General features: G+C 38.6%; 1 protein-coding gene across 2 annotated transcripts; it reads right to left on the reverse strand.

Annotated features, from left to right (window-relative positions):
• Positions 1–3272: 3272 nt before the first annotated feature.
• On the reverse strand, positions 3273–8412 carry LOC116171309 (pseudouridine-5'-phosphate glycosidase-like). 2 transcript variants are annotated; one of them, XR_004145431.1, is made up of 7 exons: positions 8033–8412; positions 5090–5312; positions 4381–4520; positions 3985–4318; positions 3785–3921; positions 3544–3669; positions 3273–3485 (listed from the first exon to the last, which is right to left on the reverse strand). XR_004145431.1 is itself a non-coding variant. In XM_031488079.1 (6 exons), exons 1-6 carry the CDS (start codon positions 8246–8248, stop codon positions 3631–3633), a joined length of 1089 nt encoding a protein of 362 aa, XP_031343939.1. In that variant the 5' UTR covers positions 8249–8412; the 3' UTR covers positions 3273–3630. The 2 variants fall into 2 exon arrangements, 1 of the variants encoding a protein (XP_031343939.1); XM_031488079.1 differs by having other exon boundaries at positions 3273–3669.
• Between the last annotated feature and the right edge of the window lie 11361 nt (positions 8413–19773).

Consider the following 19773-nt stretch of genomic DNA (forward strand, 5'->3'; position numbering starts at 1 on the left):
GCAGTCCGAAAAGGATCGAAAAGTTTGTTTATTCGCGTTTTGGAGGTATGAACTCAGCAGAACAATGCCATAATTGTTACGAATTGGTGCTGTGTGGTAACGACGATTTTTGTGCTGTAGAAATTCTGGACCAACCAACGATTTGCTGCGAGATTGACCCCGTTATGTCCGGTCCCTGGACGTGTGAGTTAGAGTAATTGGATATTATTTGTTTGACCGACCATTGAATTATTGTTGGGGTCGGATATCGTCGGACATTTATATACAGGTCGACGATCTCATTTCCATTGTGAGAGATTTCTTTTATTTTTTTCAGTGTTGGGACAAAGTTCGGGTTTGCGCCCCTCCCTTTACCAAATCCTGGGACCGCCACTGCCCTGGGTGGAGGGACATCCTTTCTTTCCCACTAATTATGCTATTGCGATGAAGAGGATGGAGTCGACTACAAAGAAATGAAAGGGCGGCCTTATAAGTATTTACGATCACATATTTCGAGAATGGAAACAACAAGGAATTGTGGAAGAAGTTCCGACTAAAGAATGTCACTTTCCGGGGCACTTCCTGCCACATAGGTCTGTTATTTAAGAGGAAGGTTTAACGACAAAGGTTAGGCCTGTATTTAATGCATTACCCAGAGAACGGAATAAACCGTCATTGTCTCTTCTGCGGAAAGGTTTGAACAGTCCATATTATTGAGACTTCGCCAGCAAAAGATTGGAGTTACGGCTGACATACGAAAGGAATTTTTGATTATAGGATGTTTTTACAATTCTTGTGGTACCAGCAGCGGAGTTTAGACACCATCGTGTGGTTTTTAGTGTCTGATGTCTATCATTTCGTCGGTATACGGTCCATCCAAAACTTTTTGTAATTTCGGGAATAGTCCGCGCCTCTTCTGAGGACGACACAAACAAACCAGGTTCCCGGGTTGATAACCACTCGCTTGGGCCTTCACTTCGCACTGCTCTTTGATTCTATCACTAGGTAACTGCATATTATCCAGAATGGATGGCGCCCAATTTCTGTCGCAGATTCTCCACGTACTCGTTCCCCACAGTTTCTTCCTCGTCTTCTTCTCAGTGAATAGAAACTTCTTCATGGCCTACTCAAAGTACTTGTCCGTTGCTGCTCTAATAATCTTTTCATTATTTCTTCTAGATTCTTGTTCTTTTTTGTGATGTGCACGTTTTCTTTGCAGCATAATATTCCATTTTCTCATATATCGTGCAAGTTTCAAAGCGTTTCCACTTCGCGAACACCGTCTATGAACGTCTGCACCACCATTTGCTCTATAAAGCTTTCTAGAGGCGTAGGATACGCCAATCCGATCATCGGGCTATATCAGCTTCGAATTCTTGGAAAGCTTCGCTCAATTTTTGCGTTTGATTTTTAAATTGGGCGTAATACACCTGCCACAAATGTTTATCTACGTATCGAGTTTCCAACCGTGATACAATTTGCGCGAAGTCTTATTACTGGTGTTCTGAATCGTACGCCAAACATCCAACGCATCTCCACGTAACGCAAATATCAGCAAAGTTGTCTTCTCATAACCTCACTTTACAGCCACAACACAGTTGACCGCCACATCTACATCCACATCGACTCACAAAAAATAACTTATCTTACCACCATTCATCTATATTTTAATATTTTAACTTTGACGCTAGGGCCAGATGATGACAATAAATGTCGAAATCGATTGCCAAAAAAGAAAAAATTTATTATAATAGGTAATCCACTATAAATCCTTCACCCTTGTCTTCTCTTCCCTGTCCACTTCTTCGTATTTGCGGCGACGTCAATCTGTCTCAAGTAGGTGGACCACGGTGATTTTCCATCGAATATCGGTGGCTTAACTCGAAATTTCGCAGTACCAAATATACTCTCACACATTTCGGCGGCTTGTTTGCGGGACGATTGTGGAACATCAAGCAGATCTTGTGTTATCACAGATGACACGTCACTCTTTTCGCGTTCTTCGGTTAATACCTACATAATTCGTTTTCATAGTTTATCGATTTATTTCATTTTCTACCATATGAATCCAATCCTCGTTTTTATCTTGGACACTCTGTATCTTATTTTGGACACACTGTATCTCATCTTGAAACAGACCTCTTATTTCTTGTTAGCTTACTTCCATTTTCGCTTCCATGGCTTGTTGACCAGCTTCGGTTTTAGCTTGTTAACCGGCCTTCATTTCTTGCATTAATTGCAGAAGTCGATCCATCTTTCTGGTCACCACTAGCATAAACTTTCACTAATTGTTCACTAACACACTACCCCACACCTGACACCAGTGTAACGTAAATTTAATTACGTCGTTTATTTACAAAAACGATAAATGTATAACAGCCTTGAAATGAATCGATTTACAACAGTAAGATAATATTTATCACTCACAAATACACAATTTATAACAGCGCGAATCATTTGTTACTTCGGCGTCATAATTGGAACTAACTTGAATCATAATTCGATTTGCTTATATAACAGAACCTCTCTCGATAGTTGTCGAACGCTTCCGGACACTTCCGAACCTTTCTAGAATGTTCTAGAACAAACACATCGTATTTATCTTCAATTAATTAATTTACTTCATCGCCGATGACTAATCCTCCATGACGCCTCGATGTCTGTTGAAGTTTCTGGAATGTTCTCTACAGTACTGGTTCTTCATTCAAAGTTAGCTGCCTTTAAGCATTTTTGACAAGTAGATAATCGTTTACATTACTTAAAATCACCGGCGGTGACTTAGCGACTTTATAAGTCGCGTCGTTTAGTATAAAAACAGTCACAGGTAGCCGCCCAGTGCAAAACGTATGTCTTTTATTTCGCATAGGCTAGATAGAGATGCAAATATAAAGCATAATTTGTGTAGAAGTCACAGGCCACAATTTTTGCAGTGGACGGCTACCTGCGATGATTGACGTGGCTGGTTTTTTTTTATAGAAGAGGTGTTTTATTCATTTGCTGCTTGTTAGGGCTCTCATCAAACTTCGGCAAGGTAAGGGGTATAAGAACATTTTTTATTACTGAGCAAGCCGTGGGTAAAATAAGAATTAATTGTCTTACTAAAATTTTTGCCAGTGCCGTAGAGGTTCAATATTATTTTCGACCCCTCCAAATGAAACTAAGTGGTTATTTATAGTGTCATCATCACCAATGAAGTGTTTGGATATAAAAACACCTACAAGATTCATAATTTATTAAATATACAATAAACGCTACTGCATTCGATAATAAATATTATATGTTCCAATTCCCCAGAATGTGATGCAGTACTTTACTTATATATCTATCTAATGCTCCAATGAAACAAAACGCCCCTTAAGCATTAAATTCTACACCAAATCATTGAATAATTCTAGATGGGCTGAATTGCACTCGCTAAGTACTCCAACAAAAACCCAAATTTTTTCCAACACAGAAAATTAAAAAGCTTTTTAACCTGGTAATTTACGAGTAATTTGCAATACATACTAAAAAATGAGGATTAGTTAGCACATGTATACTTTATTAAATGGCACACGCACACACCAAGTAAATTATGTAAGAGTCATTCCGCAATCGAATCAGTATGCTCTTTCAAATGGATATGCAAGTGCAAAGCCATGTAATATGGGCTTATTTCAGTTTAGTAGCGTCTGCCAGATTAGGGAGGATCTAAAAACAATGGTCACGTAAATTAAGCATAAAATTTAACAGACCACAACAATAATGTATATAAGAACAGCTTTGGAATAAATCTTTTATAAATTCATTGAAATGAAATACAAACCGGCGGATTGTCAGTAGTCGAGCTGCCTTCAAATTTTCCAGACCCTTGAATATTTCCATTTGAATCACCTTTTAACCCACATAACTTTACAGCAATTTCGGAGGCCACCCTGGCGTTATTTTTAATAAACGCAATGTCTGAGAAAAACAGTTAGGGAAGAATATTAACAGCATTGACTTCGTTATAATGAAAAAGGATACTGGTCTTCAGCGAGGAACCTTTGGTTAATGCGGAAATCTGCGATAGCAAGTAGGGGGTGATTTCTTTACCGGATATTCCCAAAGTCTTTGCGCTTAACATGGCGCGATCAATTATTTCGTTCATTTCCGCCGCACTCATTTCGAACTCTTTTTCAACGGGCACGGCGAATAACAATCCCGATGTTAATCCCATTTCGAAATGGCATTTAATAATGTTTGCAGCCTGAGCTGCATCAGTCACATAATATGGAGCTTGGCAGCCACTCGTTCGGCAATAAAATGCTGGAAACTCTCTATTACTTCCAACAGTTGCCACGAATACTCCTTGAGTTTCCTACAATAAAAAAGAAACGGAATCAATGGCTGCCCTGACCTCAAACTTATCGCGGCACTTACAAGATATTCCAACGTCTTGGGAATGTCTAGAATTGATTTCACTCCACTTGAAATCACTGCAACTGGACTTTTTCCAAGCTCAATTAAATCGGCCGAAATATCAAACGTTTTCTCGGCTTCCCGGTGAACTCCACCTAAACCTACAATGGGAAAGTAATCACCTCCCATGTCGGCATTATCATTATATTATTGAAATAACAGAATAACAACTTATAAAATATTCATGAGCCGTTAATAAAAATTGGGGTTGAACAGAATTTCAATCTGTGCACTTTCATGTAAAACATGATCCATCAACGTGTAAATTTGGGGAGACCGCGCATTTGAATATTGGTAATAACTCTTCCTCGATATTAGGAAAAAATTGATTACCCACCTAGCTACCAAAACAACGTTTTTAACCCTCGTACGTTCGCTTTGGGCTTGGCATTCGTCCAAAGTTTCGTAACGACTTCATTCTACTAAAAAGAAATGTGGCGTCAGTATCTTAATACTGATTTAACCAATCATATTTCTCCGTCAATTTTTATTTTCAGTGCAAGGGACTGCGGGAAAAATACAATTAAATTAAAACCTCGCTTCGCTCATTTAAATTGTAATCCCAATTCTTTTTCTTTCGATCCGATACGGGTCTCACGCTACAGGCATTTGTTACCCGGTAATTTGGAAAAGTGGAACGTCTCTCTAATACAAATTACGAATTAGTTACCTCCGGTTGCAAACACCTGGATACCAGCTTGTTTTGCGACAATTAAAGTTGCAGCCACAGTGGTTCCTCCATTTAGCTTGTTGGCTATTACATAACCAAAATCTCTTCGGGATGTCTTTATGGCACTCGCTTTGCTTGTATCGGCTAAGTCTTCCAATTCAGTGGAAGTTAGTCCGACTTTGATACGACCCCTCAAAATCGCTATTGTTGCTGGTATTGCGCCCTGAAAACAATAACAAGAATTGAGTGCCGAGTATAGCGTTCGATTAACATTCAAATCATTATTTAGGTGTATATTCCGGACGTTTTATTCAATTTTCTTTAAGCGTAAATGTGGTCGTTAAATTTGAGAATGAATACAATTTCTACCATGATATTTGAATTTGAAGTAAATGTAAAATTTTTGCTTAATTTTCTTTAAATAATCGCGTAGTATTTTGATTTTATTTTATTGTTCATTTAGAAAGTTTAAGGACAGTTGGAAATAATGTTTTGTTAAACTTATCTTATTTAAATCCGGTCGTTGCGATAAGAAATTTGTTATCGCTGCGTAAGCTAATTTGTTTGAAGAAAATCGGCTTTCGCCAATAAGAAAATAGGTGTTGTTGCAAATCTTGCCACTTTTTTTATACTGGTACTGGCACGTAAAAAAGCGAAAGATGGCACATCTCTACTATTCATATTCTATTAATTGCACTTACTAGTGCGTCACGGAGCTAGTTGACTCCTCCTGCAAACTCTAAATTGGTCATCTGCGCATAGTCCGCTCTCGCCTTCTTATGTGCCGGTACCAGTATAATAAATTTAGTTTTAGGCTCTACGAAATTTTATTTAATACGTCGTTGAAAGTGAATGTTTAAATCTAGTTAAGCGGAAGGATGTATTACGTTTACATACAAAGTTACGCCGGACTTTTGCGTCTATAATGCGCTTATCTTTTATATGCGGCCTTTCCCAGTACCAGTTAAAAGGAATTTTTTCCACCATCAAAGAGCCAATTTTACATCTGTCAATTACAGTGTCGTCTAAATCGAAACTTAAGTGCAAGTAAAGGAGTGAAGTTCATCCGTTGGTGTGTTTGTTTGTGGAAAATCGCAGTTATGACCGAAAATTCTAGGTAAACACGTTAAGACAATTAAGATTTCTTTAATTAATTTGTTCAATGGATGTGGTGAATTGGAAGGAATCGACGGGACCAATTCAATGTTATAACTGCAGACGAATGGGTCACAAAGCTAGTCGGTGTCGCTACGAAAAGAGTGTACCATTTGTAAACGTTTTGGGCACTTGGTAAAAGATTGCAGCCGCGATTTTAAAGCAGCAGATGCAGATCACTATTCTACCACAATGCACGTGGAAATTTGCAAAGCGACTATTACCTTGACTGTTGAGCAATCGAATGCTTATGTTGACTCCGGATGTGACTAAAATTAAAGGGAAGTCAGTTTTTCGCTAGCCTTGATCTGGTTAGCGCAAGGTACCGGTTCCCTATTTCTAAAACCGCGATTACGATTACGACCCCTGACGGTCACGCATGCCGTTTGGTCTTGCGAACGCACCGTCAGTCTTTCAACGAATACCTTAGAGGGGCTACGGAAGGGTAATCCCACCTTCTGGTTATCCAAATTTCAATTTTTGATGCCCGAACTGCCACGAAATAGGGATACGTCTCATTCGGTGAGGTAGAAATAAGAATGCAACAGTCGAAAGGCCCCCAGCGTCTAAAAGTGTAAGACAATTCCTTGATCTAACGAGCTATTTTCGTAAATTCGTGTAAGGATTTTCTCTTATCAATAAATGGAAAAATTTACATGGACGGAACAATATTGTCGTTCAATAGGTCGTTCAAAGATACATGTGGGACAATACGCTGGTAGGCAGGAGAACGGTCGCGTCAAGCGGGTCAAGCGGGAGAAGGCGCCGAATAAAATTTCTAATGCACTCAATTATAAAAGACCAGTAAGTACGCTTTTGTCCTTTTATATTGATTGTATACGAGTGTCGGAGGGGGCGAACCCAATCAACAGTATGAACAACCGAGAGCAAGTCATGAAAATATCAACGATAGAAACCACAAAACAGCCCTGCGCAGGGGGAACTCCAGCGGCTAGGAATGATTATGAAAATGTTCATCAAAGTCGTACAAGAACATCGGCGAATAGAACAAATCAGAAAGAGACAAGAAAAAACCCAAAAGGAATTGAATAGGTGGAGAGAAGGTCAGCATAAAACAAGAAACTGCTCAAGAAACGCAAAACGGGGTGAACAGGTGGAAATCAAAATAGGTCACAAGAATAAAAAAGAAATGATACTAGGATTTAGAGCGGATCAAATTCAATTGATAGGGACAATCGAGGCCGACCAGAACCAGGTGGAATAAGAAATTTCCCGAAAAGAAAACTGTAACAGTGGATCCGAAGATGAAGAGAAGGGAACAATGGGGGGCGACCCATTAATTTTAAGAGTTTGGAGGGAAAAAATTCAAAAGTAGTATACGCTTACAGGCAACAACCTCTGCCTGGTCCAACCAAATCTAATAACACTAGATTAAAAGTAATTGTTACATTGTTGATGGAGTCAAATTTAATTATCTGGCCAGTTATACTTTTTCTAGTTTAATTGTCACATTATAGAACGGCATATGTCTATTTTAAACCGTTTACGCATTATATGCATTGATTTAAACGCTAGACATATGCCGTCGCGAAATGTTTAGTAAAGGTGGTAGAAACTTTGCGAACACCCTGTATTCTGGACGATTATAATATTTCAATCACTGTGTACCTAAATTAAATTTTACTATGCGGTATGCGCATGATTGACTTATTTGTGCATCGACTCCGTTGTTGGTTTGTGCTTAGATCATATGATCTAAGGGTTTGTGCATCGACTTAACCTCATAATTCCACGTTTCAGCATACCTTTCCTACAAAGCTATTTTACCTTTTCTCGAACTATTCCCTCAACTTCCCGTGCGCAATGTAAGTTGTCGGGAAATGGCATTCCATGGGTTATAATTGTCGATTCCAAAGCAACGACGGGTTGGTTGTTTTTCAAGGCATCCTTTACTTCTTCATTGATTATAACGTGACTTGATATTTTGCGTTTTGCGGAATGTCTTTGTAAATTAAAGTTTCTGTTAATTAAGGTACGCCACATTATTGTCAACACTTAAAAACGGACAGTAACACAGAGAGCAAGACAAGACACAGATGTTGAGAATAAACTACCTACTACTATATGCCTATAGTGGACGTGTAAATTAAGCTATTCATTATGCTATCAGTAAAATGTAAACTTGAACCAGAAATAAATATACAGTTTGTGCGTGACTCACTCCAATTTCCTCAATTCAATTATATCTCCATTACTGCTTATCTCAAAACATGTATTATTGTCATTGCGCAAAATCCCACGCAGCTTTTTTTGCAGTACCTACGCTTTTAAAAAGCCTTCATGGGATGAATTTTATACGATTTTAGTGCTAACCAACACAGAATCGTATCGTACAAATTTTGGTGTTGACGCACTACCAAAGAATTAATCAGAAACGTGTGGAGGTACATGACCGGATTTACCATGGGGCGATGTGGACCCAGGCCCATAGCGGCAAATTTTTAGGGGCGGCAAAAAACCAAATTCGGGAAATAATTCTGCAGTACTATCGTGGAAAAATAACATAACCTCTTAAGAGATTGAAGTTGGAATGTTACGCACACTCTTACAAACTTAAAAGTAATCATGAAATAAGCTCACATTTCGACGAAATTATGTGAACTTTGTATTCAGATTGTGGAAAATTTAGGGCTTCTCCCGCAATTTTTTTTTGTTTAAATCGCCCTCTAGTCCATTTTTATCAATTTCATGGTCGTACCTGGGGGACTTAATAACGTCACGTAACCGTTAGATTCTTTGAATTCTCTGAAACACGATTCAGTGGTTACACGTAAACTTGGAATACCACTTCTGAATTTCACATTGTAAATATTACGTAATAACGTATATTCTTAATTAAAAGTAAAATTAGATATAGCCCCATGATCACTTCCTGTTATAATGATGCGGAAATATTAATAAAAAAAAAACGAGTAAATTTCTCTAAACGTAAACAGTTATTTGTTTGTAATTCAGACAGATATGATACCGTACTTTGTTTCAATATAACACTTTATAAATCTCATAATTAATCTAATAGTTATTTATGCAATGAGTGTATAAATGAGCAGTGGCGTCGCTAGAGTACGATGCGCCGGGTAGCAAAACAATTAATGCGCCTTTCTCCAAAAATAAAAAATAAAGATTTTAGCAATTTATTTTAGTATTGTTACAGTAATGTATAGGTACACTAAATACACATTAACACAATAACAATACAAAAAAAGAACTTACTATTTTTCCTTGAACCACAAATTAACTAATGTAATATTTGAGAAAAAAGAACGGCAAAAAAGAAGCCAATATAATGAATTGCAAAATACACAATGAACTTAACTCGCATACACATGCAGGTGCAGGGCAATAATGATAACGTTCAATGCTTCGCATCGCATCCTTGCACGTGCACCTCGCATGACTTCATTTAGATTTAGTTGAAATGTGATATTGTCAAGATTCGAGATACAATAGGCCTTTATGTTAAATAAAGGTCTTTCTTTTATACATAAGCTTACAGGTTTACTGTATCACAGTTAGATAATTAAATTTAAATCTTGTAAGATTATTTTTGTTGAATTTTTGCTACTCTGATTAATCCCAACCGCGATGTAAATGTAAATAATATAATAAATAAACCAATAAACGATACTAACCGCGCCGCGGCGCCTTTCGGTACTTGGCGCCGGGTAGCAATTGCAACCCCTACTACCCCGATAGCTACGCCACTGTAAATGAGGCGTTTTATTGGTGAGTGAGATGTTTAGTCCACGAGCGCAGCGAGTGGACTAAATTCGAACGAACCAATAATCGCCGATTTATACATGAATTGCATACAACGTTTTTTCGTCGACTTCACTGGGGTAGGTAATTTTAAATTCAACTACAAGAAATTACAAACGAAATTATGAGCTCCGACGATTTTTCACTAAATTACAGCTATTGTCGTTGCTATAGTAATGTGTTGTTTTATGCTGTACCGTCAGTACTCGTAATCACAGTGGAAGATTATGTTGCTTGCTCTGCTGCGGAGGCGATTTTAACATTATATCCACTCAAATCAAAAGAAACTTATTGGAACGGTTTCGATCAGTTCGGCAATTGATGGAATACAATGAATTTGTAAGGAGATATTTCCGAAAATGTCACGTTGACATTTTACCTTGAAAAGGTATGTGAAATTAGAATGTAATTAATTCTTTTGCAACTGTACTAAAGTACGTGTATTAACAGTGAAAGATATGGAAATGTTCATCCCTGTCGTCGACGTACTCAATGTTGAAGGTAAAGTAACTGAATACCTTAACAATACCTTATCCGAGGTGCTACACATACATCCATCAGGATATGCTTTGCTGAGATCGTTTGGCGACCATACTGGCTGCTGATCTCACTACATTAAAACCGACATTAAAATGGTTAGGTGGATGGAAGTTCTCAGCTGTTGCCGAAAGTGAATTGTTATATATTGTCATTTCCCTTTAATAAAATGGTTATGTGTAAGTGGTTGCTAACGATTAATGGTTGCTAACGTATAAATGGTTGGTTGCTAACCATTAATGGTTGCTAACGATTAATAAGCTTCATCATTGTACTCGTCACTAAGGAGTAATTTATATTGTTATCGAGAGGTCGACGAAAAATAGTACATTATATATCAAGGTAGAGAAGTCCACTATTAATAGATATATACTTCTCTACCGTGGTATATATACTATTTTTTTCACTACTAGCACTTGAAATCCTCTAAATTAACATATTATATTGATAAGAGAGTTAACGGTTGGACAGAATTGTTTGTTTTTTAATTTAACATGTCAATCAAGTACGTGGAAGTACAAGTCAAACAGGCCGTATTTTGTTCTGTCATTGAGATTTTTCAAAGAGTAATTTCGTTCGAATTTTTTCAAATGTGATAATTTTAGGTATGTAATTTCTCTGGAAATTGCGAATGGTGGCAATTATTCGTTTTAGAGAACTTGTCTAAACGTTCATTGAGCGAAATTTCGGGTTGGGTTTTCTAAAAGTGACAGCGTGACAGTTCTCATTATTGACTACTAGTTAATAATAAAAAATTATTAACCACTTTGAACAAATGCCGAGAAAACCTACTTTACAAGTGGAAAAAAGGTTAATAATCATGTCATCAGACGCTAGTAGTGAAAAAAATTGATTGTTACTTTAGAGAGCCCATTACTGTTTAAATTTCTGGGTGGAAAAGTTCAATTCTTGTCTATAAGACATGGAAACATTGGGATGCGCTTGCGACCCATGAGAAGAGCAAGGGATGGCAATTTATGGCATCATAATGTTGCATATCGGAGACGTCGTAGCACTACCTGAAGAGGATACTGCCATACTTTGTTATTTTCGCGTGCCCGTAAAGCGAATGGGCCACTGAATTGGCGACGAAACCTCCTGCTACTGCAGCCAATCTACAGCCACCGAACTGTTTTAAGTTGAAGAAATCCACTGGCACTTGCTAATATTGTAGCGATCATATGCCAAAAACAATGTCCGGTAATTAAATGTAATTTGTCACATTTTAGAAATAGATAGTGCTATTTTTTAGGGCTATCGTATTGGAACACTGTGTTTAGTGACTACCTGATTGGATCTGGAGAATAAATCTTTCGTTATTGACATCTGCACAGATTATAATACTAATATTGTAACCCAGTCTAAATCTGTAATCACAAAAGATCGCTGTAGGTACATTTTAGAATAATAAAACTGACATGGTCATTAGGCATTACCGCATTAGGTTTGAATGTGGATCACAACCTTATTTGGTCGTTCATAATGTGGATGATTTTTTTACCTTTACCTCATTAAAATAAGCAAGTAAAACATGAAGTTTTACCTATACCCTTTCCTGCCCACCATTGTTCATTCACTTCAAAAATTCATTCGGGGAGTAAATTTTTTACTACACTCAATTTCCCTTATTTGAGGGGATGTACATTGAAATTCTTTAGTATGGGCCATTTTTTAACATACATGTTAAATTAATATGAATATTAATTAGGTAAATTTCCAAATCTGTATTACCGACAACATTTTATGTAGGGCAATAATATTGCAGATGGCGCATAAGATGAATATAAAACGTATAAATTTAGTGAATTATTTTATTTTTGATAATGGAATGATTATAATGATGATCGTGAATAAAATCGTATACGAACCTCGACGAAAGGTTATTTTTCTTAGAATATAATCACCCTCGGCGCTGCGCGCCTCGGGTGATTAAAATTCTTCGAAAAATAACCTACTTTCGCACTCGGTGCGTAATATACTTTTAAAACCTTTAATAGTGTGAGTCTATTAAATAGATTATTAAATTGTGTAAGAGCACACAATTTTTTTTAATTAACCTCACGAATTACGAGGTTGGGGGGGAGCACGTGATGACAACGTGATGTGTAATACGTTGAAACGTGCTCCTGCCAGCGAGTATGGCATTATTTCCCAACGTAAAGTTTACAGCAAAAAAAAGGGAGAGTGATATCAAGGACGCACGGGAGAGAGTTTTTCCACAAACATTGTTGGAATTTTTTTTTAATTTGTAAACTAAATGTTGACCCAACAACATAAAATTCTTGGAAATTATACGATTGTATGAGTGTACAAACCGGGAGGAGAAATTGCGAGAAATTTCAAAGCCCACGAGGTGTGTCACTCAGAGTAAAAATTCCAAGAAAATCGTTTCAGAAACAAAATGTGTCACAAAGGTCAAGACGGTTGAGGGCATTACTCGAGAGTATAGTCTGCCTTAGTCTTAGACCGGTGTCGTTTTTTTTTGTTTCGGAAACTCATTACACGCGCCGGTTGAAGAGTATCAAGTTGGGAGTGAGCAAGAGAGATTTGCTTTCACGATATTTGAAATCTTAGTCACGTGTAACGAAACAAAGTTCTTGATAAATCCGCTTAGAATAAATCATAACTTCGACAATTCAAATCAAGAAATTAATAAAGCAGTGCTTTTTGATATCTTACATTTGAATTAGAGATTTCAAGAGAATTGTTATTGTGTAAATCGATACATGCACGATCGCACAAAGTTTTTTTAATGTGTTCATTTTTGAATTTGTGATGTGAGAGTTTACGGCAGAGCAACTGAAACTTGAAAATCTCAAAAATTGTTTAAATTATTAAAATAACTTGTAGTACGGTTTATAATAATTTACAATATAGAGAGGAGAAGGGTACATGGTTAAATATACTAATCATGAAACAATTAACAAGAAATAGCGGAGAAAAGTGGAAGAAAGGAGAATGACGAATTTAATGGGGAGGAGGACGGAGAGGGGTCCGTTGTGGGGCATCACTCACCAATAGATAATGGAGGGGGGCGCAGTTCAACAAGATCAAGTCGTGGATCTAGATATTCGAGCACCAGCTCAAGCAGCTCATCAGATTCTGAATGCGAGAGAAATCGCGTATTTATGGAAAAGATGTGCCGATCTTTCAGGAAGTCCGTTGAGGCTCAACGAGATAACACTATCAACCTCCGCGCGATTTCTGAGACATTCGCATCAGTGGCAGCTAAATGCCCACATAACACAAAACCATCCACTAGATATATAATGGATAGCATTTCTGGACATCCACAATATCTAATGGATAGCTGTAGAAATTGTATGGATATGTAATGGATATCCAGATGTCCGCATAATATCCATATCTTATATGGATATCCCATAGATATGATATATAATATCCATTCTCGAGTGATATTCGAACCCACATCCGCCTTCCAACATTCATAATTATTTTTCACGTTTAATCTTCCTCGTAACAAACTTCATAATTTAATACGTAAAATTTTTAGTTGAAAAGGTTGAAATCAATTCAAACGGAATAGTCTGCAAACATTTATAACATTGAAACTTGAAACTTTGACATATGCCTGGCGTCGCCGCCTCTCCCAGGATTTAGTCAACTGTCGTGAGGATGCGTCCCTGGTTGACACTATCAGGGACGTTTCTCCACTACTTTGTTGCCATCGCGCTGGGCCGCGACATATGCCAAACAATGTGGTGGATTTTGTGGATTGGGGGGGTTGTGGGGGGGCGGCTAACTGGGTGTTATCCGACCCGAACGGGTACGCCCACAGCTTCGCCACTGGTATTCTGCCTTAGAGGGAACTCTGCTTTCTAGTGATAGCTTCTTCTCCGGGCGTTCATTGGCTTCCGATGTTCCTATCCTTTGGTCTCGTTCCCTTCCCTGTTTTCCCTCGTGTTAGGCTCTTTTTATTGTTGTCCTCTCCCCGCATTACTTTCTGTCCCCTTTTCCTCCTCCCCTTGGCTACTTGTCCTTGTGGCTGATTCTTCCTCCACCTCCAGGATTCTTCTGCTTTCTTTCTTCCTTTGATGTTTGTCTCTGCTATTCTCTTCCCATCTTCCCATGGTAATCCCCGAGACCTCTACCGTTTGGTTTATGGTGGCGTTCCATGTTTGGCAGGGTCGGCCTAGCTTCCATTCCGAGGTACATAGAATCTTAGCAGCCCGAATGATATGGTCTTTGTTCCTCCTGTTGGTATGTCCCCAGTATCTCATCTGCCTCATCTTCAGTCTCCTGGCAATCGTCTTTTCCTCTAATAGTTCTCTTCTCTGCTTTCTTGTGAGGTTGCTGTTTTCTTCAGTATCCTGAGTGCCTTCCACTCCGCCCTCCTCAATGTTCGTCTGTTGCTCTTTGTTGGCGTTGAAGTGTTAATTCCGTATAAGATTGTCGGTGCTACGATCGTGTTGTAAATCATCATTTCAAGCTGTCCGGTATTTTCTTCGCTCGTATGAAGTTCCAGATTCCGGGTGTGATTCTGAATGCGTTGATGGTTATTCTGTCTTTCACTGCGTTGTGCCTGCTGAGGATGCTGCTTATGTACATACGTTCCCATATATTTGATCTTGTGCTTCATGGTTATCTCCTTCCCGGCTATGGTCTTCTCTCCTTCTTTGTACTGGGGGTGTTGTTTGCTGGCACTCTTGTCATCATGTAGCTCTTTTCGTTGTATATTTGTAGGTCCACCATTTCCGGGCGTACCTGGTATCCCGATGGCCTGGACGAAGTCCTCAGTGTCTTATAAATTATCCGCGATTACGAGTAGATCGTCCGCGTACGCCAGTAATGTCGGTAGTTGTAATTGGTCGCCTATGCTAAGGTTCCTCACCACCATCCTTGTTTGTTCTATAGCGTGGTCTAGTGCTATCGCGAAGAGCCTTGGGGAAACGGACATCCTTGTTTGACCCCCCTGGTTTTCTTTTGGTGTTCGGTTTTCTTCCAAAACCATTGTATACTAGTATACTCCCTTTGCCACGCGTGTATGGTTCTGTTGATTAGGGATTTGGGTAGTCCCAGCATCGCCCACGCTGTCATTGGTATATATTTTCTGTTTCCCCCTTGTTTCCTCCTTTTATATTTTCTGATGTGCCTATACCATTACATTTCCGTATTCCTCTCTATTGGTCTGAGTTTGGTGATGTTCTCCGCGAACTCGGCGAATTCCTTGATTTCGTGTTGCTCATAGGCTCTGTTTTCTTCTTCCTTGGCTTCCCTTAGCTCCTTCTTTGTTTCAGGTTAGTGTGGGTTTTGGCCCGCTTTCTGTTCGGTCACATGGGCGGTTTCTGTTTCCCTAGTGTTTTCCTTGTTGTTTCTTTGATCGTTTCGCCGATCTTTTCCCATATGGTATCCCATCCCCTTTTTGCTTCTAGTCTTTTACCACTGCTTTCGGTACTCCTTTCTTTTCTTCTCCCCTGACAGAAGTTTCACATTCCGCCCTTCGGTTTCCCCGTTGTGCTCCTTGTCCTTTCCTTCCTGTTCTCTTCTTCCCCTCCCCCCTCTTTACTTTCCCCTTTACCATTTTGTGGTCCGATCCTACTGCTTTTTCCCATATGTCTGCTGTGTTCGTGACGCTTATTTCCTTTGATTACATGTTACCATTTTGGACTTGCCGAATATGTTTTCTACCCTCAGTCCATGCAGGTGTACCATGTTCGTAAAGGTCGCTGCCGTTCCCTTCCTCCTATTCACTTCCGTCCAGTCTGCCTAGTTGTGCATTGAAGTCGCCTAGTATGATACCCAGGCTCTTTTCGCACTTTTTTTGTTGTTTCACTTCAATTTCTGAGTTCCGCCTGCCCTCTTTTGTCCGAGGAGATGTGGCATCCTATGATTGTTAGTCTTCTTATTTTCATCTTGATTTGGGCCATGGATATACTCTTGCTTTTCCTTCAAATTTCTCCACTTCAATGCATCGCTGCTTCTTGATTATACGATTTCCGCAACCCTGCTGGTTCTCTCCTTCTTCCCTCCACGTATCCGTCTACGTCTCCTATCAATTGTGGGTAGAAATCTTGCAGGTTTTCCCTGATGTATGCGTTGATATCTTTTTTAATCATTTGGTTAATTTCCTGTGAGGCTCTGATGTCACTGGCAGTCGCCTCAGTTGGTACGCTCCAAACAGGCAGTCCCCATCCTTATTTATACTGATGCATTCTAGGATGTATTCTTTTGATCGCACTTCTATTTGATCGCTGTTACGAGTACTTGTCTTTAAGGTCTTAATCCTGGTTTGGGTGGTGGTGCTGTTTATTGATCGCTAAAAGAGATACCTAGGAGAGATAATTTAGTTAAGTTAATTGTTAAGTCACCGAGACGTGCCCCTTCAGTCTATCTTTGACCGCCCCGTATATTCTATTGTGTCTGGGAGACTCTAAACTAAAGGTACTAACGAAAGTAAAAAGCGCAAAAAAAACAGGAAAAAAAAGCCGCTGTAATTTGGTAAGAAAGGTTTCCTTTTTTTGTCAATCATGCCTATTAGACCGAAATTTGAGAGCTTAAATATTGTAATTTATGGCTTAGTTTCTTTATATGTCTCCGGTTGACAAGTTTATATTTCCTTTCCCAAGGGTCAATTTGTTCCACCCCGATTCGAAGTAGGTATATTCAATGTAGCTCCCAGTGACTTGCGCCTCTCTATTCTATCTTTTCCCCTTTGTTCACTTTTAAATTAAATTTAGCCTTAATTCTAAGTAAGTGAGTAAGTAAGCAAGTAAGCACTTATCTTAGCTTTACGTTCTTGTTTGTCCTGTTGATTGGAGGTTCCTGCCCTGTCTTCTCACGATTTAATTAGTCTCGCGCGTTATGAATCTTGAGATTAAACTTAAAACTGTAAAAATTCGTAAAATCTCAACCACTGGACCGATTTCGATGAAATAAGCACTAAACAATTGCAAATTTTGTACGCTACCGACATACATTTTTAAACCTATACAAACACAAAAACCCACTAAAAAAAGGTCGGAGCTCGCTCAAAACACGTCCGCTCGCCATGAAAGACGAACTTCTCCTCCGCAAACATTTATAACATGTTACATAAATTATTGAATATTTGTACATATTGTACAAAATACGTTATTGAAACTGAACACTAGGTAAACATGTTAATGTATAACAATTTTTAACAATACTTGAAACGTTCATTAAACAAGTATTTTGAGATTATGAAGTTAATAAACGAATTCAAATTGGAAATAAACATTTGACTAATACAACTATATCGAGGACAGCATGAGTGGTGGTTTCAGACCACATTAGATAATAAGGCATGTAAATTAAGTACACCTTTAATTAAGTAAATATAAACTTAGTAAACAGGTACGTTTATGTTGACGTTCAGTATTGTACTGGAAAGTCCTAATGTCAATACATCACACGCCCCTTCTTAAACAAAATTAAAAAAATAACATTTCATTGGTATACTTAAATATTACATTATTAATCGGTCTGGTATTTTAACAAGTCTGCCACTTCTGGTATAATAGTCACTCGTCACAATCGGGTTTGTCTCACTGGAAGTAGTGCCCACTTTCACTTCAGGTTCGCACTTCAGAGTTTCTTCGCTCATCCGCCTGGGATTGATCTGTTGCCTATTCCGCCGGTAATCCGCTTCCCCTATGCGAACAATGTAGTCGTTAGGGCCTAATTTCTTCATTACAACGCCAGGTTTCCAATTACGTATACCTTCTTGAACGAATACGTCTTGTTGTGGCTCCAACTCGCTCAGCTTTTTCGTTGAGATGTCATAGTACGCCTTTTGCCTTTCTTGTAGAAGTTTTAGCTGATCCTTAATACCTCGAATTGGGAACTTAGGCTGGAGAAGTTTACAACTAACGGGTAAAGCTGTCCTTAATCTTCTTCCCATCAGCAGCTCACTTACTTACGGGTATCTGCAAAAATGCAGACGAAGCATCAAGTATACTAAAATATTTAGCACCTGCGAGTTGCAAAAATAAAACGTCCGCGGTGGGTATTTGAAAAATTTCACGTTTAATGTATTTATTTAGCGCACGAGGGTCCATGCAAATTCTAATGTCGTTTTTGTCTGGTTTTTGCACAACCACTATAGGGTGGACCCAATCGGTAGGTTCAGTTATGGGAATTATTAATTGTTCGCGAACCATTTGGTCCAGCTTTGCTTTCACTTTATCTCTAAGAGCGATAGGAATTTTTCGCGGTGCACTTACACAAGGCACTGCGTTATCACACAAGGTGATTGAACATTGTTTGTTTATTTTACCAATGCCCACAAAAACTGAATTATACAAACTTAAAATGTCGGGTAGCTTTTTACTAACCGCATCCAGACTAAGTGTCTTATTTATACCAGCAATTGTTTTCGGTATAATGCTTAATTCTCGCACTGCATTTAATCCCAAAATTGAGGATATTTTGGGATCGTCAATCACGTAGAACAACAAAATATGACTTTGGTCATTGTACGTACGTTTTAGATAAATTTGTCCCATCACATTAATTTTGTGACCCGAATACGATACTAAAACTGAAGATGCGTTCGTCAGTTTTTTAATTGGTATATTTAAGGATTTGAAATCGAAAATATTTAGTGTATTGACTTGACTTCCCGTATCGATTTTAAACTCAATATTTACTCCCGAAACGTTCAACACTTTTACCCAGTCAATTGCACTAATGTCCGAATTTGTGATTGTCCACACGATTAGGTTAGAGTCTGCATTTTGCTCGGTAGCAAAATCTTCATCTTCGTCCAACTCGAGATCACCAAACTGTTCAATTAGTTCATGAATATTGGACTTTTTCTTACAAAAATTACGATAGTGTCCAGTTTGCTTACAAAAACTGCACACTCTATTAAATGCGAGACACTTACCAAATTTGTGTTGTCGCCCACAATTGGAGCACGGATGGTTACCTTTTTGTTGACCTCCAGCACCACCTGAGTATCCCGCTACTTGGCTGAAACCTCCCGTTGAGTGATCGCTCGATTCACGCACTTGTCTGTAATCACTTTGTGGTCCACTACTGTTTTTAAACCGTTGCTTAAGCGCACTCACTGTCACATGTTCTTTGTTAATCTCTTTTTGAGTAAGAACACTACTCTCCATCGATCGGCAAGTATTTATCGCGTCACTCAATTCCAGGTTGGGATCTTGTAGGAGTCTTTCTTGAATTCGAGGATCTCTTACCCCTAACACGATTCTGTCACGTATTAA

This window comes from Photinus pyralis, unplaced genomic scaffold (assembly GCF_008802855.1).
Source record: "Photinus pyralis isolate 1611_PpyrPB1 unplaced genomic scaffold, Ppyr1.3 Ppyr1.4_LG5, whole genome shotgun sequence".
Classification (NCBI taxonomy): Eukaryota; Metazoa; Arthropoda; class Insecta; order Coleoptera; family Lampyridae; genus Photinus; species Photinus pyralis.